General features: G+C 32.7%; 1 protein-coding gene across 5 annotated transcripts in view; it reads left to right on the top strand.

The window, feature by feature from the left end:
* The window catches only part of LOC149787571 (protein deacetylase HDAC6-like), a 548,042-nt gene that overhangs the window by 25,229 nt on the left and 501,805 nt on the right, over positions 1 to 21,008 (top strand). For all 5 annotated transcript variants that reach the window (XM_089973728.1, XM_089973727.1, XM_089973729.1 and 2 more), the window contains exons 6-12: positions 2,950 to 3,087; positions 4,243 to 4,314; positions 8,845 to 8,870; positions 12,716 to 12,820; positions 16,834 to 16,902; positions 19,314 to 19,440; positions 20,437 to 20,502. In XM_089973728.1, coding sequence (XP_089829854.1) covers positions 2,950 to 3,087; positions 4,243 to 4,314; positions 8,845 to 8,870; positions 12,716 to 12,820; positions 16,834 to 16,902; positions 19,314 to 19,440; positions 20,437 to 20,502 — 603 coding nt within the window. The remainder of the gene's footprint in view (positions 1 to 2,949; positions 3,088 to 4,242; positions 4,315 to 8,844; positions 8,871 to 12,715; positions 12,821 to 16,833; positions 16,903 to 19,313; positions 19,441 to 20,436; positions 20,503 to 21,008) is intronic.

Here is a 21,008-nt window from a genome sequence, read left to right as displayed (position 1 = left end):
GCTAGGCCCACTGGTAAGCTATCTTACAGTGGCAGAAGATTCCAAATTTTTTATATGTAATTGCTCTGAACCCACACTCCATCCTAAATGTCCATATGTGAAAAATGGGATTAGAATATTCGGAGGAAAATTGGATTGGAAAAATGTTAAATCTCTGAGGTGATCTTTATTGCAAAATTATTACATAGTTACCACAGGGGCTCGTATCGTTCCTTAAAATTGACATGTCATACATGTCCTTTCTCGTGCGACCCATTTAAAAATGAATGCTGTTATTTCAAGCCACATTTCATGTAGCTTTGTAAATTTGGTACCAATTTTTAGCTCAGGCATTCGACTGTGTATTCCTATCAAAAGTTTGACTTAATATCATACCTTTAAGGAATGCCATATCATTTTCCAATGGTACCACTCGATATGTACCTGATTGCACCAGCTTAATGTGCAAGAACAAAGTGCTATATGTTACTTTAAATTGCCGTCAGTTCCATCAGCAAGTTGAAAAGATGTCACTGACTGAGAAATTTACCAGGCATTTCCTTTCATTATATCTTACCATGTTCATAATACCCATGGGTAGCCTCGCTAATCTGATCTGTTCTGCCGAATCTTGACCATAAACAGGTGTTATCTTGGAATGACTGAATACAGATGCAGCATATTTCATTAGCATATAAAGCCACATCATTCTTTGAAAATCGACATGATAACTGAAACTTGAAGGAATTGCTTACCTAGTGGTATTAATTGAAAAATTATGTGACATATACAATAAAGCGATTCGGATGACAAAATCCATATATAAGTCAATATGGAATATAAGACAAAGCTAAGATTTTCTGGTTAAAAAGTATCGTCTTATAGGCCAGCAAATGGTACTTTTTCCTCCTTGTACATTTTCTTGTTATTTTCCAAAGCATTTTCTCATTGTGAAAGTCATTTTTTTAAAATGCTAGATCATGAACTACTGGTTTTTCCAAGATAAATAATTTTGATAATTCACTGGAGTTAAATATCAGATATATTTTCACAGTTGCATTATGACCAATAAATCTAAGCTATTTTAAGATGCTTGCATGTCTAGTGGTAAGTTTGGCCTCCTCACATTCAGTTGAACCCAGTGCCAATCCCACAATATATTCATACGTTTTAATCAATTTTTTTCTACTTTATACATATTGCTAGCCAATACATTAGAGCTAACAATGAAAAAGAAAATATGATTGCTCTGAGTGAATAACAAATATATTTCATCTTAAGTACTTTATCTTGTGGCTTTTCCACTTGTGAAAATACTTAGTTTTTCACTCACTCAATGAAATATATTCATTATTCACACGTTTCAAGCAAATATCCTCTCTATAATGTAACGATGGTAAATTTTACTTATCAGGTACAAAACATGTTATTATTCCCATGTACACATTGTTTTGTATATTTAAGTTGTATTGTGTTTTGGCTTTTCTCCATGATTACATGTTATGTATATCTCTGTTGTGTGATTGACCTTGGTCAGTAATCAAGTAAAGGGCCTACCTGACTACTCACATCTTTTTGATTTGTTATTTTGTAAAGAACATATTACATAGCTAATCCTTTTCTTTGATTTTAGGTTATATTTTAAGATCAGTATGACTTGGAGGTAAACATATTTTATGGCCTTTTGACTTTGGAAGTTTCTCGAAGGATTTTGTTTATGAATTTGATGGAAAATTCCATTAAGATGACCGAGTATATTCAGAAAATAGTAATTTTTACATGGATCAAGTGGAGAGGTATATAACGTTGTTTTCTTCAGAATTACTAATTCTGTTGTAACATCAGTCTTTAGTGGAATCAATCTTTGTGTTGTGTTTTGTGTTGTGAAGATTTATTTATTTAAATCATTCATTGGAATTACAAAGTGCTTATTAAACATTTCTTGGACTATATCACTATTCTGGGATTATTGTGAATTCATTCAAGGACATTTGTGATTATATCATTGTGATACATCAAGACTCTTAACATTTCGCTACATTCCAGGCTGTTGGTACATCAGTACATTCAGTTTCGGAATTCATTTGGAACACCATTGGAACTCATTATGAATACTCTATACTTTTGGGCTTTTGGTAGAACTGCTAGGACTATTTGGGATTTAACTCACTATACTGTGCATTCTCTTTAAATTTCCACCTTGTATTCTATGGAAATGAATTATTTGTTGAATTTTACAAAACTTAATGGTTTTCACTCTTCTCTGTTACTTGGTTTAGGCCCCCAGAATCGTAACAATGTTTTTATACCTAGATCAGTTGTTAACAGCTGTGAATTGATGATTGCATTCAGTTTTCAGCCTGTTACCTATTTACATAAACATTGACTTGTATATGTTTGAAAGCTTTGTATTATTAGATCTGTGTAGACCTATGGTATTAATGACTTGATAACAGAAAGATTGACTTTTGTTTGGTAATAGTGAATGGGGCCAGGTCATATCATTTTGTGAAACAAATTTGATAAATCAAGAATGAACATTTTCAAGAGTAAATTGCAGGCATTGGACATTTTACATGATTGTGAAATAATTTGCATTGGCATTGGTCCCATTTACAATGGAATTGATTACAATGGTCAGTTGCTGAAATGCTTGTGAAATATGTTACAATGGGATTGTGAATAATTTGGCCCCTGGGGACCTGCATGATTTTGAAATGTGTTACAGTGGGATTGGGGCTACTTTGGGGTATGAAAACCTCCAATAATCTGTGACAGATACTTAAGATAAAAAATATCAATTTGCCGCTTTTTGTGCAGTGACCAAAAGATTCATTTAAATCTTGTTTGAAAAAAAGAGTTTCGTGTATTGTGAGATATGGGAAACCTATGATAGGACAAAGACAACTTTGTTATTAGGAAAATGAGCATTTTGTCAATGAATTACTTATGTAATTGATTAATTCACAGATCTGCCATTGCATGGAAGACCAGATTCTGTTGGTGCACAACATGTCCATGATAGAGACTCTCCAGTCAACATCAAGCTTGACTCAGGAACAGCTGATGGAACTCTCAAAGAAATATGACTCTGTCTACTTCCACCCAGTGAGTTTGTGTGTGTGTCTGTGTTTGTCTGTCTGTGTGTCAGTCTGTCTGTATGACAGATTTACAGTGATTATTTGTTTTAGCATAAACCTTGATCTGCCATCATTTCATTTGCTGGTAGATCAGGCTTTGTGTTATTTGTTATATTGATTACTCCTAACAAACTGCATAGACACAGATCTTTTAGGGCATTAAGCAAAAACAAATCTGGGTCTGTGCATTTTGCTGATGGATTCAATTTATAAATGGGTATATATGGTAGTTTGCAATTCAAAAAATTAAAAATTACTTCTGTTCATTATTTTTGTCCGTAAATAATGATTGGAATGAGAATAATGGTGGTTACATAATATGTATTGAATGGTTTACAAGTTCAATCTTAAGACATATTGAATTGCATGTTACAAGTTCAAATAGTGGATACTTATTATATATTGAATTGAATACAAGTTCAGATAGTGGATACTTACTATACATTGAATTGAATACAAGTTCAAATAGTGGATACTTATTATATATTGAATTGAATACAAGTTCAGATAGTGGATACTTACTATACATTGAATTGAATACAAGTTCAGATAGTGGATACTTACTATACATTGAATTGAATACAAGTTCAAATAGTGGATACTTATTATACATTGCATTGAATACAAGTTCAAATAGTGGATACTTTATGTGTATTGAATTGTATTCAAGTTCTAATGGTGGATACTTTGTATGTATTGAATTGTATACAAGTTTTAACAGTGGATACTTTGTATGTATGAATTGTATACAAGTTCTAATAGTGGATACTTCGTATGTATGGAATTATGTACAAGTTCCCACGGTGGATACCTAATATGTAATGAATTGTATACAAGTTCTAATAGTGGATACTTTCTATGTATGGAATTTTATACAAGTTCTAATAGTTAATACTTAATATATATTGAATTTTATACAAGCTGAAAGAGCATAATGATAGTACTGATGGGAAGGATCATTTTGTATGCCTTTGATGGGTAGTAGGAATATGATTATTGAGGTTTGAAAGGACAAAGAGGTGATAGCATAGGTAAGATTTCCAGTGTGCCACTGTGACCTTTCAGAACATATTATAAAATATCTTATTACTGACATACATTACTTAACAACATTTACTTCCAGTCCACCTATGAATGCAGCTTGCTTGCTGCTGGCAGTATTGTAGAACTTACAGAGAAAATACTTAAAAAACAGGTTAGTTGAGAAGCTTTGAACTTTCATATTATGCTAGTTACATAAGATATTCTTGTGGGTCAGTGGTTCTTTCCGGGGTTTTCCCGGGTTCTTCCTCCACCATTAATACTGGCCACCATGTATGCCTTTCGTGTGCTGAAAAATGGTGTTAAACCCTACAACAACAACAACAACAACAACATAAGACATGTTTGCTGACAGCAGGTGAATCTCTTATTATAAGTAAATGCCCTTTTTAAATGTTTCACCTTTTCAGGTCAAATTTTTACAGAGTATTGTCCTTTTTCATTGAGATTACATACTGAAGAACCTTGTAACCAGCCTAGGAACCATTCAGTATATTTTAATGTAGTTTGGCATGTACAGTGTCTCATAGACTTTCATGTGCCTTGCTTAGAACAACTGTCACAGCCTTATTGTTAATCCTTTGGTTTCCATGATATAATTTTACTGAGATTTGATGGATTTCCATCTAATTTATCATGCAGCTTTGTATTGATGAGACTTTGAATGTGTTTAATTTGAACTGTTGCATATTCTTATTTAGAATAATTATGGCCCCTGATTGCTCTTTCTGCTAACTTTGCTTTCTACAGCATAACTTTATGAAAGAATATTGCATTCAGCCAAAGTTACTGTATACCTTTGTATTGATGAAATTTATTGAGTTGGATTCCAAACATTCCATGTCATTGTTTAGAAGTTCTGTTACCTGCAGTACTTTATTCATTATTCAATTCACACTTAAGTGTAATTTTAATTTACTGTATTTGTATGGGAAAATATGAATGAATGTTTGTGAGTAATACTTCTTGACCATGAGAATACAGTAATAGTCTGAAAAAACGAATTCTTATTTTCCCATAAAATACTGTAACCTTTTCATTATATATTTATTTTGTTTTTCTACCCAAGGCTTAAAAAAAAAAAAACACTGCAAGAAAAAATTAATTGAATTTATGCTGGATTCCAAAATAAATAAACAACCGTAGATTTATCTATACACAGTAATAATATAAATGCACACATAGCACTGCCCAGCAACCTCTGAACTTTGCCACGCCCTCGACATTAGTTTTTAAAAAAATCTTATTTTGTTCCACTTATAATTGAAATTGAGAGTCATATTGTGAATGCATGTGCATTGAAACAACTTTTCAAGTTGGTCTGGAATGGATGGATTTGTTTTCTCTTCGTCCACCTCAGTTTTGCTTTCCTGCTTGTTATGGACTGCATTTATTGGGTCAGGTCCATAGGATTGTACATGTGATTTGAGCAGTTGAATCATCTGCTCTGTTTCTGATTTGTCATTGAGTGTTTTGAATCATAATGTGGGGAAAATATGAATTCTTTTAATTGAAATCATCAGTAAAGTACATTTTGAGGAAATTCAAGATGCATAAATCATACATGCCAACCATTACTCTTTTGGCATAATCATTATGCTTTTGCTATAATCATTATGCTTTTGCTTAATCATTATGCTTTTTTAAAAATGAATTACATTTTATACTCACCTATATATGGATTACACATTTCCAGTACATTAAAAATAAAAATAAAGCAATAAAAAGATGTGTTTGTTATTTATATTATCATCTCTTTAATTCCACTTCTCATAAAAATTTGAGATTATAAAAAGAAAGACTGCAGTGTAAGAATAGCATTAGAGCTAATTTGTCCATCATTGATCTACATGTACTTTCCTAATCTATTTGCAGCAACTGTATGTGACCTGTCTCCAAGCATCAAATGGGTTTCTTTGATATGAAACTTTGCCTTGCAGATTCATTATATTGTTAATCAAGTTTAGTTATCCAACCAACCAGTCTGTACTTTTAAAGTAAATGGCATCAGATATTATGTCAAACTGGCTTTTATGGTTTTGACTTGATGACAATTCTTAGAGTAGATGGGTATTTTAAACTTGAAACAGAAAAAGGACATTGCAGAATTTGTCAACTTCATGATTATTTGGCAAAAGTTATGTAGACTAGTTAAAGTGAGTGCTGAATATAGATATTTTTTCAACATATTTTGTATTTTTATTATAGTTCTAATCCATATGGTTTTTGTTTGTTTAGGGTTGACATATGGTTGGTGTGTAATTTCATATGACTGTGACATAGTTCCACCAGACTTGCTGCCGTGTTCAATGTTAATTGAATTGCCTTTATTTGCAATATGTTCGTGTAAACTCCAAACAGTTGTTGGGGTCAGGAGCTCCTCAGCAGTAGCCCATTTTGAAGAACTGTTATCTGGATTAATTTGGCTCAGTAATCATGCGTGAGTTAATTGGGTTCATGTGGTGGTACAATCCAGTCTATTGTTCGGTTCCATGGGTCCTCAATAACAAACTCTTCTTGTGAAATATCTTTTAAAACATCCTGGGGTATAAACTCCAACTATTACTGGTGAGCATTGTTCATTGGTTATTCCAATTCTTCTGAATGTTTCCTTTTTTTATTATTTGGTAGAGTTAGTAGATATGAAGTACTTCAGTTCTTTCTCATGGTTTCTCCGATATTTTGTTCTTTTGAAGATTTTTCCACAAGCATTGGAAGATACTCTGATACCAGTGTGTGTAATCTTGATATGTCTTGCTAAAGATTGGCAATGTTTAAATTTTTATTCAGATTTCACACATTGGTAATATATTTTGTTATGCAGCGGTTGTATAGCAGAGTGATTGCAACGTAATTTATGATGTATTCCAAAGCTGGGACAGCATTTTGAAGACACTAATTTCCTTAGAATGAAATATTCCAGCATTATGTCTAAGGGACCAGAACAACTAAGTTCACATTTGAGGAAATATAATAAATTAAGTTAAAAGTGCCTGAACTTCCATTTAAACAGAGATGTTGATCTCTCCTGGCTGTAGAATATGTAATTGGTATACCCCAAAAAGGTCGCTATCTCTCCTAAAGAAATAGTGCTACTGGAGAGCTCTGGATCAGATTTAATAATTTCTATTATCTGATATTTAACATGATCTTCATTGTGGTCAGATAAATTAAAATGCTTAGTTACTGGGGAATCTTTATGATTACAGATATCCTTCAGGCATTCTTTTATTCTCACTAGGAATTCCCTTTTAATCTCACCTACATATTGTTTACCACATTTAGTGCAGGTGAGTAAATAGATGACTTACATGTGGTACAATGTCCTCTTAGTTTTAATTTATATTTGAGGTTCATAAATGTGTTTTAGATTTATCCATTTTCCTGCAGAAACTGAATTAATGGTCTTGCAATTTAATACTTTATTTGTGAATGTTTTTCCACACTCTTGGAGGTAGTCAGCCTTTTCTTTAATTTCACAATTTGGAATGAAGTTTTCTCACTTCTTTATAAAGCAGAATTTGATTGGGATGGTAGCAAACGCTTCAGTTCTGTGCATTCTGTAACTGGTTCTCCAGTTTTCTCTTTTTGTTTAAAGTCTCATTTCTACTGACAAATGTATGTCATTGTGCAGAAGAGCTGGACAAGAGTTCTGATGCACTCTTGTATAGACTCATTGGGCTCTCGTTGGTTATGGGATCGTGTAGATTGGATTCCTGCAGAGGGTCACCTTCACTTTATCTGACAACAACATAACTCCTTAAAGATTGTTCTTATCTTTTGGACTTGCATATTTAAATTGTCTGATTTTAGTTCCTTTTTTCTATATCATGCAGTTTTGTTCAATAATATTTTACAGAGTGAAGGTCAATATTTAACTAGTTTTTTCAGTTTTGTTTGAGTAATTATTGCTTTTTTTAACATGTAAAGCTTTAAAATTTTGTTGGTGTGAAACTCATTTCCAAGTGCATCCATTAATCTTGTCGGAATGCATTTTTACTCATTCCTTTTGATATGAGGGCATCAAATAAGTCTTGTCAGAATGCGTATTTACTAAATATTCCTTTTAATAATGAGTGCATCCATTAGTCTTGTCAGAATGCATATTGACTCCTATTCCTTTTAATAATGAGTGCATCCATTAGTCTTGTCAGAATGCATATTGACTCCTATTCCTTTTAATAATGAGTGCATCCATTAGTCTTGTCAGAATCCATATTTACTCCTGTTCCTTTTAATAATGAGTGCATCCATTAGTCTTATCAGAATCCATATTTACTCCTATTCCTTTTAATAATGAGTGCATCCGTTAGTCTTGTCAGAATCCATATTTACTCCTATTCCTTTTAATAATGAGTGCATCCATTAGTCTTGTCAGAATGCACATTTACTCCTATTCCTTTTAATAATGGGTGCATCCATTAGTCTTGTCAGAATGCACATTTACTCCTATTCCTTTTAATAATGAGTGCATCCATCAGTCTTGTCAGAATGCACATTTTCTCATATTTCTTTTAATAATGGGTGCATCCATTAATCTTGTCAGAGTGCTTATTTATTCATATTTTATTGACAACTTCAAAGTGAAAATCTAATCAAGTTATTTTTAATGGTATTAGGTTCATAATTAAACATGACCTTGTTTCTTAGAATCAAAATAATAGTATAATGTTCTTACTTGCAGATCAGAAATGGATTTGCTCTTGTTCGGTGAGTGGTTAGAAAGTTTACATCAAATTGCTGGAGAATGCTTATTCAAGATTTCCTTGAAAGTAACCTGCAAATCAAAATAACATATTTTATGTATTTTTTTATACCCTTCAATTTTTGATACACAATCTGTTTATCAAGATAATAATTATTTAAATGTATCATAATTTTTCATACATATCACTTTGTATTTTTCAAAAAAAAATCATTAAATTATTAGACAAAAAATTTATACTAAGACAATTTACTTTTGCAAAAAATATAAAAAATACTGTATTGCCATTTTGTTTTTACAAAAATTAATAATTAATTGTTGGTTAAAAAATAAAAAGATTGATGCACAAGTATGGGCGCCTGCAACATAGGTCAAGGGGTGTCACAAGGTCCCCCAGAATTATACTGCATATATATGTGTGTGTATATATATATATATATATATATATATATATATTCTGTGAGAAGTTTAATCATGCAAATGAAGCTGAAAATATTTCACAAGATTTAGTTACAAACGCTTAGCAAATATCAGCTTATGTTTCAGACTGCGTAATATACTAACTCTCCTCTCTCCTGGCTGTGAATGACTGCCCCTCCCCCACCCCCACCCCCACCCCCGCCAAAAAATCCTGTGGGTGCCCATGTGCATAAGCTCTTTTTTTGTCATTACAATATCTACTGGTGTTTATTAACAAATGGACAAAAGACTTCACAGACCATACCTTTAAGTATTATTGTTAATTAGTTCTCCTTATTAAGTCCATCACCATAACAAAACACCATGTGCATTTTAAAATGAGTTCAGAAGTCCTTCGATTTCTCCAACAAAAATTACATCTCAATACATGCTAAAGTGAAGACCACAGACCATTGGTCAACTAGTCTTATTGCAAATCTATTCTATGATATACCTCACTATTATCTTTATTTGTGAGTTTGAATAGCAAGTAATGCATGTGATTGCTTGTCCTTATAACATCTGCTGTGTGGACAACGGCTTCAATAGCACATTGACAGATTTTCATTTCCCTAAAGAGAGCCTCATTTCCCTACTGGCAGCCTTGCTGATTTGACCTCTTCTGTCCATTCTTGCCATCAATCTGGTTTCAGCTGGATAATCCAAGCTCTAAGCATGTTTAATTACCATGTAAATAACACTGCATAGCCATGTGGTTGTTGTGACAATGTATATCGCAATTAAAACAAGAATGAATTGTTGATTTAGCGGTGTTTATTGATAATGGAATATAGTAGGGTCGTAATAGATGAGGATTATCACAATCATCAGATAACTGAAAGTAGTCTTTTTTTCTCTATGCAAAAGCTACAAAATAAAAAACCACCTTGAATAAATATCGTCTTGTACACTGGCAAAATTTTTTGTTTCATCTCTCTATCTCTCTCTTTCACATGTGTGTCTGCTCATCTGCATTAACTAAAACGTGATTTCATGTCCTTTATTTTTTATTGCAGTTTGAAAATGAGATTATTGTTGCTGATCAAATACAAGTTGCAGTTAATTTCTTGACAAATTGGACTCGTATTGTTGCATTCAATTTACCAATAAATAATACCCATAACTAATACATGTTCAAACCATCTTAATCATTTTGCCAACATTACACAACATAACAGCTACATATACTCCAAATGCAGATGAGCTAGCACACTGACATAATCCTCTCTCTCTCTCGTTCACTAAGAACAAAATAGATCTTTTTCCATGCTTTTATTTTTATTGTAATTAGATTCTTGAGTTGAGAAAAGATTGAGACAGAAAATGTACATTTACTTTGTATGTTTGTACTGTTAGGTTGTAGAGTAGCGTGTGTTCCATAGAACTTGTTCAGGTACAATCTCTTTATTTTTACTACATGGTCAGTACCACCAAATGATAATTATTTATTTTACATATAATTTTTCATAGTGAAATTAATAATTATTTTTTCATGTACAATAAGTTACATGAAATACGGTAAGTATCATTAATATCAAACAAAAGTATTATTGTTTTTATTCTTTAAAAAAATTCTTTTATGACATTCATATTTGCCACACAGGCAAACCTGATAAATGACTTACAGTATAGCAGCAGGTAATGTTTACAAATTCTGAGATTCAGTCATGCCAATTTTCCTGTGTCAGTTTCATGTGTATTATTGTATGACTTGTCTTAGAATGGTTCACTGCTTATAAAAACTGGGTTTGTTTTTAACTATTGAGCACTTCACAACTTTGCAATGAACAAAGGGAAAGTAACACTATGTATGCTTTCCAAAAATTACAGGTGAGTGTACAGTTGCTGTTAGTGCTGTACAATTGCTATCTCCTATTGTGACCATTATTTTCAATGTTATGGTTAGTTGACATGACCATAAGGCTAAAATGAGCTCATGGTATGGCGCTGTGTTCATTGTGCATCTGGTGTCCATCTGTAATTTGTATTTAAAACTCTTCACCATCTCTAAAAAAATCCATTGAACAAAATTTTATCAGATTAAACTTAAACTATCATCATGGCAGCCGATGGCCTAGTGGTTAGAGTGTTAGCCTCAGATGTGGGAGGTCATGGGTTAGATCCCCAGCTGAGTCATACCAAAGACTTGTAAAAATGGTACTAACGGCTGCCTTGCTTGGTGCTCAGCATTAAGAGGTTAGTGTTAGGACTGGTCGGTCTGGTGTGAGGATAATGTGACTGGGTGAGACATCATACTACATGACTGCGGCATGATGCCCCAGTGCTAGACATCAGTATAAATTGTCACACTACAGACATCATAGCGATATGACTGAAAAATTGTTAAAGCTATGTTAAAAATCCAAATCACACACACACACACTCATCATGGCAGAATGATCTTTAAGTTTGTACAAACGATTTTGATCCACATTCAAATATGGCCACTGTTACTAAAAATAGAAAAGTTGCTACATGTATTACAAAAATAAATAGAAAAACCTTTAAGCAACACTGATGATAAGAATTGATTGTGTGTATGTGTATTTTTAATGTAACTTTAACAATTTTAGTCATATCACTATGATGTCTGATAAATACCTTTAGAATGCTATGATAAATACCTTTAGAATACGTCTCTAAATCTGCTGAATAAAATTTTATGAAACTTGATAGAAATCACATGACTTGAAGAATTTTCAAATTTGTACAAAAATAATGATCAACCATCAAATCCGCTGCTGTTACCAAAAATAGAAAATTGTAAACAACAACTTCGCAAAAATGCTTTTCATAATTTTGCCAAACTTTACAGGAAGTATCTTGACTCACATGGCGTTTAGTAGAAAAACATTCTGCTGAACAGAATTTAACCAACTTTGACACAAAGACTCATGCCATAGGGGCCATCATTATCGGATCAATGATAATACCATCAGATATGGATAGAGATAGAAAAATAAGTGAAACCTTGAAACACAATGTTACCATAAGCTATATAGTCAACAGCATTGGAAGAAATTTCAACAGAAAGCATTCTACTGACCCAGATTTCTTGGCCCATTGCTCATGCATTTGGCTATTTGTCAGCCTGTTGAGTGGTTACAATCCCACTTGGGTCTCTTGTCAGATGGGAACATGGGATGCACCTGATACACTGGTAGTAGTGTATGCGTGCGTGTGTACTTTGGTATTGTCACACAACTTGGTGAGGGGAGTGAAGAGACGAAGGGGGGTATGTATAATTATAAATATGTGGAAACATGGTGTTTTGTTGCATAGATCTCGCTATTTATTATTGTCATTGTTGTTGAGGTTTTTGTTCTTCTAGTTATTGTCATCATCATTTCCATCGTCATCAACAATAAAAACAATCTTATCATTCATTTAGTCCCCCCGGACACCATGCCATGGCAGAAGAATTTTGTGGATTTTGTTTCTTCAACAATGTAGCCATTGCTGCTAAACATGCTGTGGACAGTCTTGGACTAAAGCGGTAAACAAAAGTTGCTTTTGCTGTTTGCAGGCTTTTATAATTTTTTTTGTTTGAGCCTATGCATGAGAAAATCAAAGTTGTTGAACAACTTCCAGACTTTAATATTGAATAAACATAAAAGCCCTTGTCAGATGAGAAATTGCACTGGATTTGTTTATGAACAAATTGAAAATTTATTTTGTCAAATTTGAAAGAAATTAGAGTATGTTTATGTAGTATTTATTTGGTCAAATTTGAAAGAAATTAGAGTATGTTTATATAGTATTTATTTGGTCAAATTTGAAAGAAATTAGAGTATGTTTATGTAGTATTTATTTGGTCAAACTTGAAAGAAATTAGAGTATGTTTATGTAGTATTTATTTGGTCAAATTTGAAAGAAATTAGAGTATGTTTATATAGTATTTATTTGGTCAAATTTGAAAGAAATTAGAGTATGTTTATATAGTATTTATTTGGTCAAATTTGAAAGAAATTAGAGTATGTTTATGTAGTATTTATTTGGTCAAATTTGAAAGAAATTAGAGTATGTTTATATAGTATTCAAGTTAATCAGATTTACTGAAATAATGTAGTGTCATCAATTTTCATGGGGGACCAATTTTCTTGGTTTTCATTGTTGCCCCGAACCGCGAATTTACCCCCCCTCCAATGAGCCACATAGGATGATGACCCCCCATTTTCTTACAGTGTTTCATTCCTAGAGATTAACACAGCTACTAGTATTTGATAAGTCAAGGTCAGTACTGTAATCTGGTAATTAAATATTAGCTTTTACATGTGTTTGTTTTATTTTTTATTTTAACCTTTTGAAACAAGAATTATAAATCATTTTATATTGTTTCAATGCACACATTCAATAAGGTATCCGATAGCTGTAATTTTACACTCACTGCCTTAAATCGATATGTGAGGTAAGTAAGGATAGAGAGAAAATAGAGAAAATGCATAAGGTATTCAAACAATAGTAATACTGAAAATGAAAGAAAATTTTTTACAAAATAACAGTATATGAAAATTAAATTTAATACTTATTCAAATCAATCTTTCATTTGAGTACAATTATTTTTGAAATATTTAAACCCTTCTGAAACCACGATTCATTTTTTCCATGCATTTTTGATCCAAAAGAACAAAATCCTGTAAAATACTATAACTATTTCTTGAAACACTATTATTAATGAAACACCATGTATATACACTAATTACAGCAGTGTATTAAGCTCACACTTCACGGATTTTTGGACAAAGCCACTGTATCAGCATCATGTCAAGTCTCGTGGTACTCAAAAATGCTTCTCAGGTAAATATTCCCCCAATTACTGATTACTGAATTAAACAAGTCCAGCTTTCTCAAAACCATTGCTAATTAGGTCCGATCTTTCACTCATTGTCGCATGAGCTGCAATTATCCATTCATTGTGAATTGGCTTGATTGATGAGGTTGCAAGGTTATCTAATACTGTGCACTGATTGTCACCAGTAACATCTTTTTTCGTAATGGCATCCATGACCTGTTTAACATACCACTGGTGGAAGTGTGACTTTAATTCTTCTTTGTACTCTTTATTTGCTGTCAAGTCTAGTGGTTGAAGTCGGTCTGTACAAGGGGCAGACACAAACAAAGGAGTGATTCCACTGTCTTTCAATATATATCTTCTTCGCATTTGATGGGCTCTAAACAAATCAAATATTGATGGTGCAACTTGATGGACAGTGGTTTAAGTAAGAGATTATTCATATGTACTTTAATAACCGATTGGCCTAGTGTTGTTGGCAGCTTCAGCTTCTTTTTGATGTTGAGCACTCAAACAAAAACATAGTGAAAGTGATTTATCTTGACAGGTGTTTTATTTGTGCTCATAGAGATGGAAGTATTGTTTTAGTGTTGTTGGCTGTGTCGGATTTGACTGATGTTATTCACATTGTCGAAAACACTGTATAAATATTGAACTTGCCAGGTCTTTGATTTGTGCTTATACCGGTGGTAGTATTCTTTAAACACTAAAGTGACTGAACATTTGTGTACTTTTTAATTTTTTGAACATCAGCATAGTTTTGACTTTTTTGAACATCAGCACAGTGTTATTTTTTTTTAAAAAAATTTTGTAGGTATTTGTAGAGGTTAAACCATGAAATTAAATACCTACTAATATGCAAACTTTGACAGCCAGAACCACGAATTTAAGTTCATGAAAATGCCCTTTTTTTTTACAAAACCACGAAAATTGAGCCCAATGAAAACAAGTGATACTACAGTAACAGAAGAGTGATTTATGTCATCATTTTATGTCTGTTTTAATCAGTTTTAGTTTGTTATAATTAACAATTGTTGCCAGCCCCTGGAGCTTGTTTACAGCAGGTGAAAAAATGTGTATCAAGATGTTTTTGTCCGTATATTACATGTATAATTACTTTTTATGGGGTTGTTGTATTAAATTCAATTAGGGTGATATCTAAGTGTTCATATTGATTTACAATACATCATCCAGATATACAGGGTTTTTTCACCTCAGATTATTTTTTAAAATTTTATTAGATTGTGATTTGTCCCTCTTTATCCATTTGTCTTAAAGCTTGCAACAAGACATCACAAAACTGATCTGCATAGTCAATTGAAATTTGCATTGCATAATGATATGCATATATATATATATATCACCTGTTAAAATTTTAAAGCTTTTACTACCATTTTTCACCTTTTAGCACATTTGTGTACTTTTGACTTTTTTGAACATATTGTTGGCATGATTAAGTAAACACCACTCAATATGGTGGCATTTTTGAACATCTTGTTGGCATGATTAAGTGAAAACCACTCAATATGGTGCCTATTTAGAACATATTGTTGGCATGATTAAGTAAACACCACTCAATATGGTGCCTTTTTTAACATCTTGCTGGCGTGATTCAGTAAACACCACTCAATATGGTGCCTTTTTTAACATCTTGCAGGCATGATTAAGTAAAAACCACTCAATATGGTGCCTATTTTGAACAGATTGTTGGCATGATTAAGTAAACACCACTCAATATGGTGCCTTTTTTAACATCTTGCTGGCATGATTAAGTAAAAACCACTCAATATGGTGCCTATTTTGAACATATTGTTGGCATGATTAAGTAAAAACCACTTAATGTGGTACCATTTTTGAACATCTTGTTGGCATGATTAAGTAAAAACCACTCAATATGGTGCCTATTTTGAACATCTTGTTGGCATGATTAAGTAAAAACCACTCAATATGGTGCCTATTTTGAACATCTTGTTGGCATGATTAAGTAAACACCACTCAATATGGTGCCTTTTTTAACATCTTGTTGGCATGATTAAGTAAAAACCACTCAATATGGTGTCTATTTTGAACATCTTGTTGGCATGATTAAGTGAAAACCACTCAATATGGTGTCTATTTTGAACATCTTGTTGGCATGATTAAGTGAAAACCACTCAGTATGATGCCTATTTTGAACATCTTGTTGGCATGATTAAGTAAACACCACTCAGTATGGTGCCTATTTTGAACATCTTGTTGGCATGATTAAGTAAAAACCACTCACTATGGTGTCTATTTTGAACATATTGTTGGCATGATTAAGTAAAAACCACTCAGTATGGTGTCTATTTTGAACATCTTGTTGGCATGATTAAGTAAAAACCACTCAGTATGGTGCCTATTTTGAACATCTTGTTGGCATGATTAAGTGAAAACCACTCAATATGGTGCCTATTTTGGACATCTTGTTGGCATGATTAAGTGAAAACCACTTAATGTGGACAAATACAAATTGAAAGCCATGTTGGTATTCATATTTATATGTCCTGATTTGATTTTCCTGCCATTAGAGGAATCTTTTAAAATATTTATATGTTTGTAAACCTTTTGTAATTTGACCTTTTGTTCTGGGGGTATATTTATTTTGTGGGCATAAATAAAGTTATAACTTTTCAAAGTAAGAGGATGCAGGATTTCAGACTTTTTATGGGCATGTGTTTATTTTAATTTTTCTGCAGGGTATTGATTGTGGACTGGGATGTTCATCATGGACAAGCCACCCAGCAGATGTTTTACAATGATCCAAGGTAAAAGAACAACAACTAACAGCAACTGGTTGCCTTGGACACACTTAAAAAAATATTGAACATTTCATCAAAATTTATAATTATTCTTTAATTTGCAAAGGTTTCTAAAACAACTTCTGATTTCTAGTAGATATGTTAACAAAATCACTAAGCATTATATTTTTGTAAATGTTCTTATGTGCAACATATTTTTTTTTATTTTCCTGACCAAAGGTTCTTTGGAACTTTGCAATAGTGATGCCATTCTGTCTTTCCATCAGTCTTTTCATCCATAGACAAGATGGCTTCTTCAGTATTACTTTTGTTTGCTGTAGTCGCTTATTTTCAAATACCATATGCATCTTATCCATGGGTCGAGACAAAGGCCAGTAAGCTTTGGGGGTTTCTGAGTCCATGATCAAGCTCACTGGAGCTGAAAATATGCTTTTTCTTTTGGCTTGTTAATTCTAGTTTACTTGACCCATAAACTTTACAGGTAGACTACACTTGGGGCTTCGGCATCTCCCTGTTGATTCTGAGTATGAGAGGTCATGAGGTTTAAGGTCAGGGTCACTGGATATATCATTGTAATTCATTTGGGTTTCCACTTGATTAGTTAATTTTCCTGCGTTCAGTATTCATCAGACTTCGTAAGTTGTTGCCTACACTTTTTGTTTCTAGAATCAAAGCCCAGAGTCAGAGGTCAAGGTCACATGAGCTAAAATTGTCATTGTTTGTTCCACATGATAAGTTTACTTTCCTCAAGTTTCCCACATGCAGTTTTATCAACTTCACTGTTATATTACATTTGAGAAAATGCAGCCCTGTTGAGTCTGTGATCAATAGATCAAAAGTCATGGTCGCAGGACATGAAACGGCAAATTGTGATAATTTTACATTTGTGTCAGCTACAGTTGGTCATGGGGATCAGCCATTCTTCTATTTTGTAATAAAATGTTAGTATTACATGGTATATATTTATTAAATTAATATTTTTAACTAAGCTGCAACTTGGTTATTGTTTGATGTATATTGGGCATTAACACAGTAGGCACTTGGGAGTCCATATTTGCTGTCAGGTTTGGAGTATATTTAATATACATTGCATATTAATAAGTTCTGAGATGACTTCAGTAAACAAATGTATGCCTGTATTTGACAGAGTTATGACCATTTGTTCCATGTGTTATGTATATTTTTTGTAACTTATGATTTGTCTAATGTTTGTAATTTTTATTCATGACACTAAATTGTAGTGATTATCTATAGCTGAACTTGGTGTATGTGCATAGGTTCTGTTTTAAGAAATTAAAGAATGTGAAATTGCATAAGATCTATAAATAGATGCTTACATATGTGTTGACAATTACTGATAATAGAATTATTAGTAAATCTGTTTACGAGTTTTGGGCTTTTTCCCATTGGACAGATCACTTATATGGTATGTTAGCAGAATATTGTCAACTTCCATTTGATGGGTTAAATCCTGTGAATTCTTATATTTGTAATTTGTCTTGTGTGTAATAATAAAAAAGTGCGTGTGTGTAATAATAAAAAAGTGCGTGTTCACCCATTTGTGAAGCAGGACAATTCTAGTTATTATTATTTCTTGTATTCTTGTTGTAACATCAAGTCTGGCAATGTATTTTATGTTGTATTTAGATATTATTTGTGAGGAAAAAACGTTTGTTTAGATTATTCAGTGGAAATAGAAACAGGTCGTTGAACTATACTATTATTCTGAAACTATTGTGACTTATTCAGAGGAGTTCTGGACATCATTTTAACAGTGCCATGATTCTTGGTGGACCAGTAAATTTACGGTTCTAAAATGTATATGGACCTTTTCGTTCTTTTAGACTTTAGTAGAACTTTTTCAAGATTAGTTTCGATTCACTTCATAATACTGTATGTTCCTCTTGCATTTTCATTTTGAACTTTGATAGTTAAATTATTTGTTACATTTTATCAAACTTGTTGGTATTGCTTTATTATGTTAGGTTATGACTATAGAGTCATAACACATTTCAAGGATCTTTTCACTTTGAGATGTGCAAAATTTTAAAATACATATGCTGAGCTTGTTAAAGAGATATCTCTTAAAGCCATTGATTAAATCAGTTTAGAGATTTACTTTAAATTTCTTTATTTGCAAATTAACTCCCTTTGCAACTTGACTTTTTCATGAATGATGCGTTTGTTGAAAATTAAGTAAACTTTTGTTTAAAATTTTTTAAAAAATCCTAAGGAGTAATTTTCTATTTTTCGAAAGATTTTTAACTTGCTAAACTTTGAGATTGAAAATACATGTGTATCAGTGAAAATTATGTCAGTCCTTACAATTTGGTTTTCTCCATCATTGGTTTTCAGTTTAATTTTGAACGAATAATTTATTTACTGAAGTACTAAGCCTTAAAATCATTTCACTTCAGAGTGCTGTATTTTTCAATTCACCGATATGAATATGGAGCGTTCTGGCCACATCTGAGGGAATCAGATTATGACTACATTGGAGATGGGGAAGGAAAGGGATACAATATAAATGTTCCTTTGAACAAAGTATGTATACCAACAAAGTAGACATCATTTAATACCTGTGTTTGATTTATGGTCAGGCATGGAAGGATTTAAACTATTTTTATAACTTTATGGGGGAAAGGGAATAAATTTGATGCAATATCAGAATCTTGTTTAACAATGCTTGTATAATTGCAAGGTAATAGACCATGTAATTCTTCATATCTTCACAGTGGCAAATATATTGTGATAGGTCATGTCGTTCCATCCACTGTCTCATTTTATTGTAGCCTGAACTCCATCAACACTGATTGAGGGGAGTGAATATATTTAGTATGATGTTTTAGGAGGAGATGACAGGAAGGTTTCAGATTCTCATTGTAGTCCCTGGGTGGGTGGGTCAAAAGTCACATTTTCATAGGTAATATGGGCTCTTACTTGTGAACTGAGTCCTGTTTCATGAACTGCATCTGAAATTAATAAAAATTAAAGGACACAAGGAATACGGGTGATAAACACAAAATCAGAATGCACTTCCAAGACTGTAAATAAAAATTAAGTTGATGATAGCTGAAATGCAAACATTATTGGAATACATATGGCAGAATAAATGCAAATGAAGCACAAATAAAATGCATATTGGTTAGAATTACTTGTTTCAGGGTATGTAACCCTTTTGGCAATACATTTATTAATTGATTGAGGGTGTCAGTTGTAACATTGGGGAATTCAGGTGTATGATATTAGTTGATTGCATGAATGGAGGAATGAACTGCATAAATGCATAGGACTTGATTTAATAGGGAATCCTATTTTAACCTGTCAGTTTCATAGGCCTGTAGTGATACAATTCTCAGTGGCATTTTCAAAAAACAAATGACCCAATATGTGCTGATTTCAGCAGTACCACTCATTGTTTTATAAGTGTCTCAGTACTAGTATTTTCTGGTAGGTTACCATGTTTAACATAGTGGAGGGATAAATGTCAATTTCTTGTCTAACTCCGTGTCATTCTTTCCTGTCATCATGCTATTCTAGACAGGAATGCGGGACTGTGACTACCTGGCCATACTCCAGCAGATCCTCATGCCTGTAGCTTATGAGGTAGGTACTAATAACTATACCGTAATTATTCTCGTGATTTAACAGAGCATTGATACCTACACCTGTCCATCAATCTGTCCGCCCATCTCTCCATCTGTTTGTTTGCTGATAAAATCCTGATTTGAAATTTGCAAACTTTATAGTTATATTACCAAAATGTCAGATGCAACAATTTAAAATTACATTGACATTTTCAAGTATTTTCTGACCATAGTCTGTGTATGCAGTCTTTGCAGGAAGATCACAATTTCTGCATTATGAACCCTGGGTTACTGTCTGAGGTTATTGTGAGTAATAGAGGATGGGGTGGGGAGTGTATGGCTTGGGTTGGAATATGCAATTAAATAAAAGTTGGGGGATTTGTGAAGATAAGCCATTACAGTTGCTTAAGTTTGTTTTTCCCTCACTCTTGATCACATTAATTTAAATAATTTATATATTTTAATAATAAAATACCTTCCAAGTTTCAAAAAGAGCACTATTGGTTGATAGTTAATCCATTTCAC

This window comes from Sinohyriopsis cumingii, chromosome 11 (assembly GCF_028554795.1).
Source record: "Sinohyriopsis cumingii isolate HCF-2022 chromosome 11, ASM2855479v2, whole genome shotgun sequence".
Taxonomy (NCBI): Eukaryota; Metazoa; Mollusca; class Bivalvia; order Unionida; family Unionidae; genus Sinohyriopsis; species Sinohyriopsis cumingii.
Note: the sequence above shows the minus strand (reverse complement) of the source record. Positions and strands in the feature narration are given on the sequence as shown.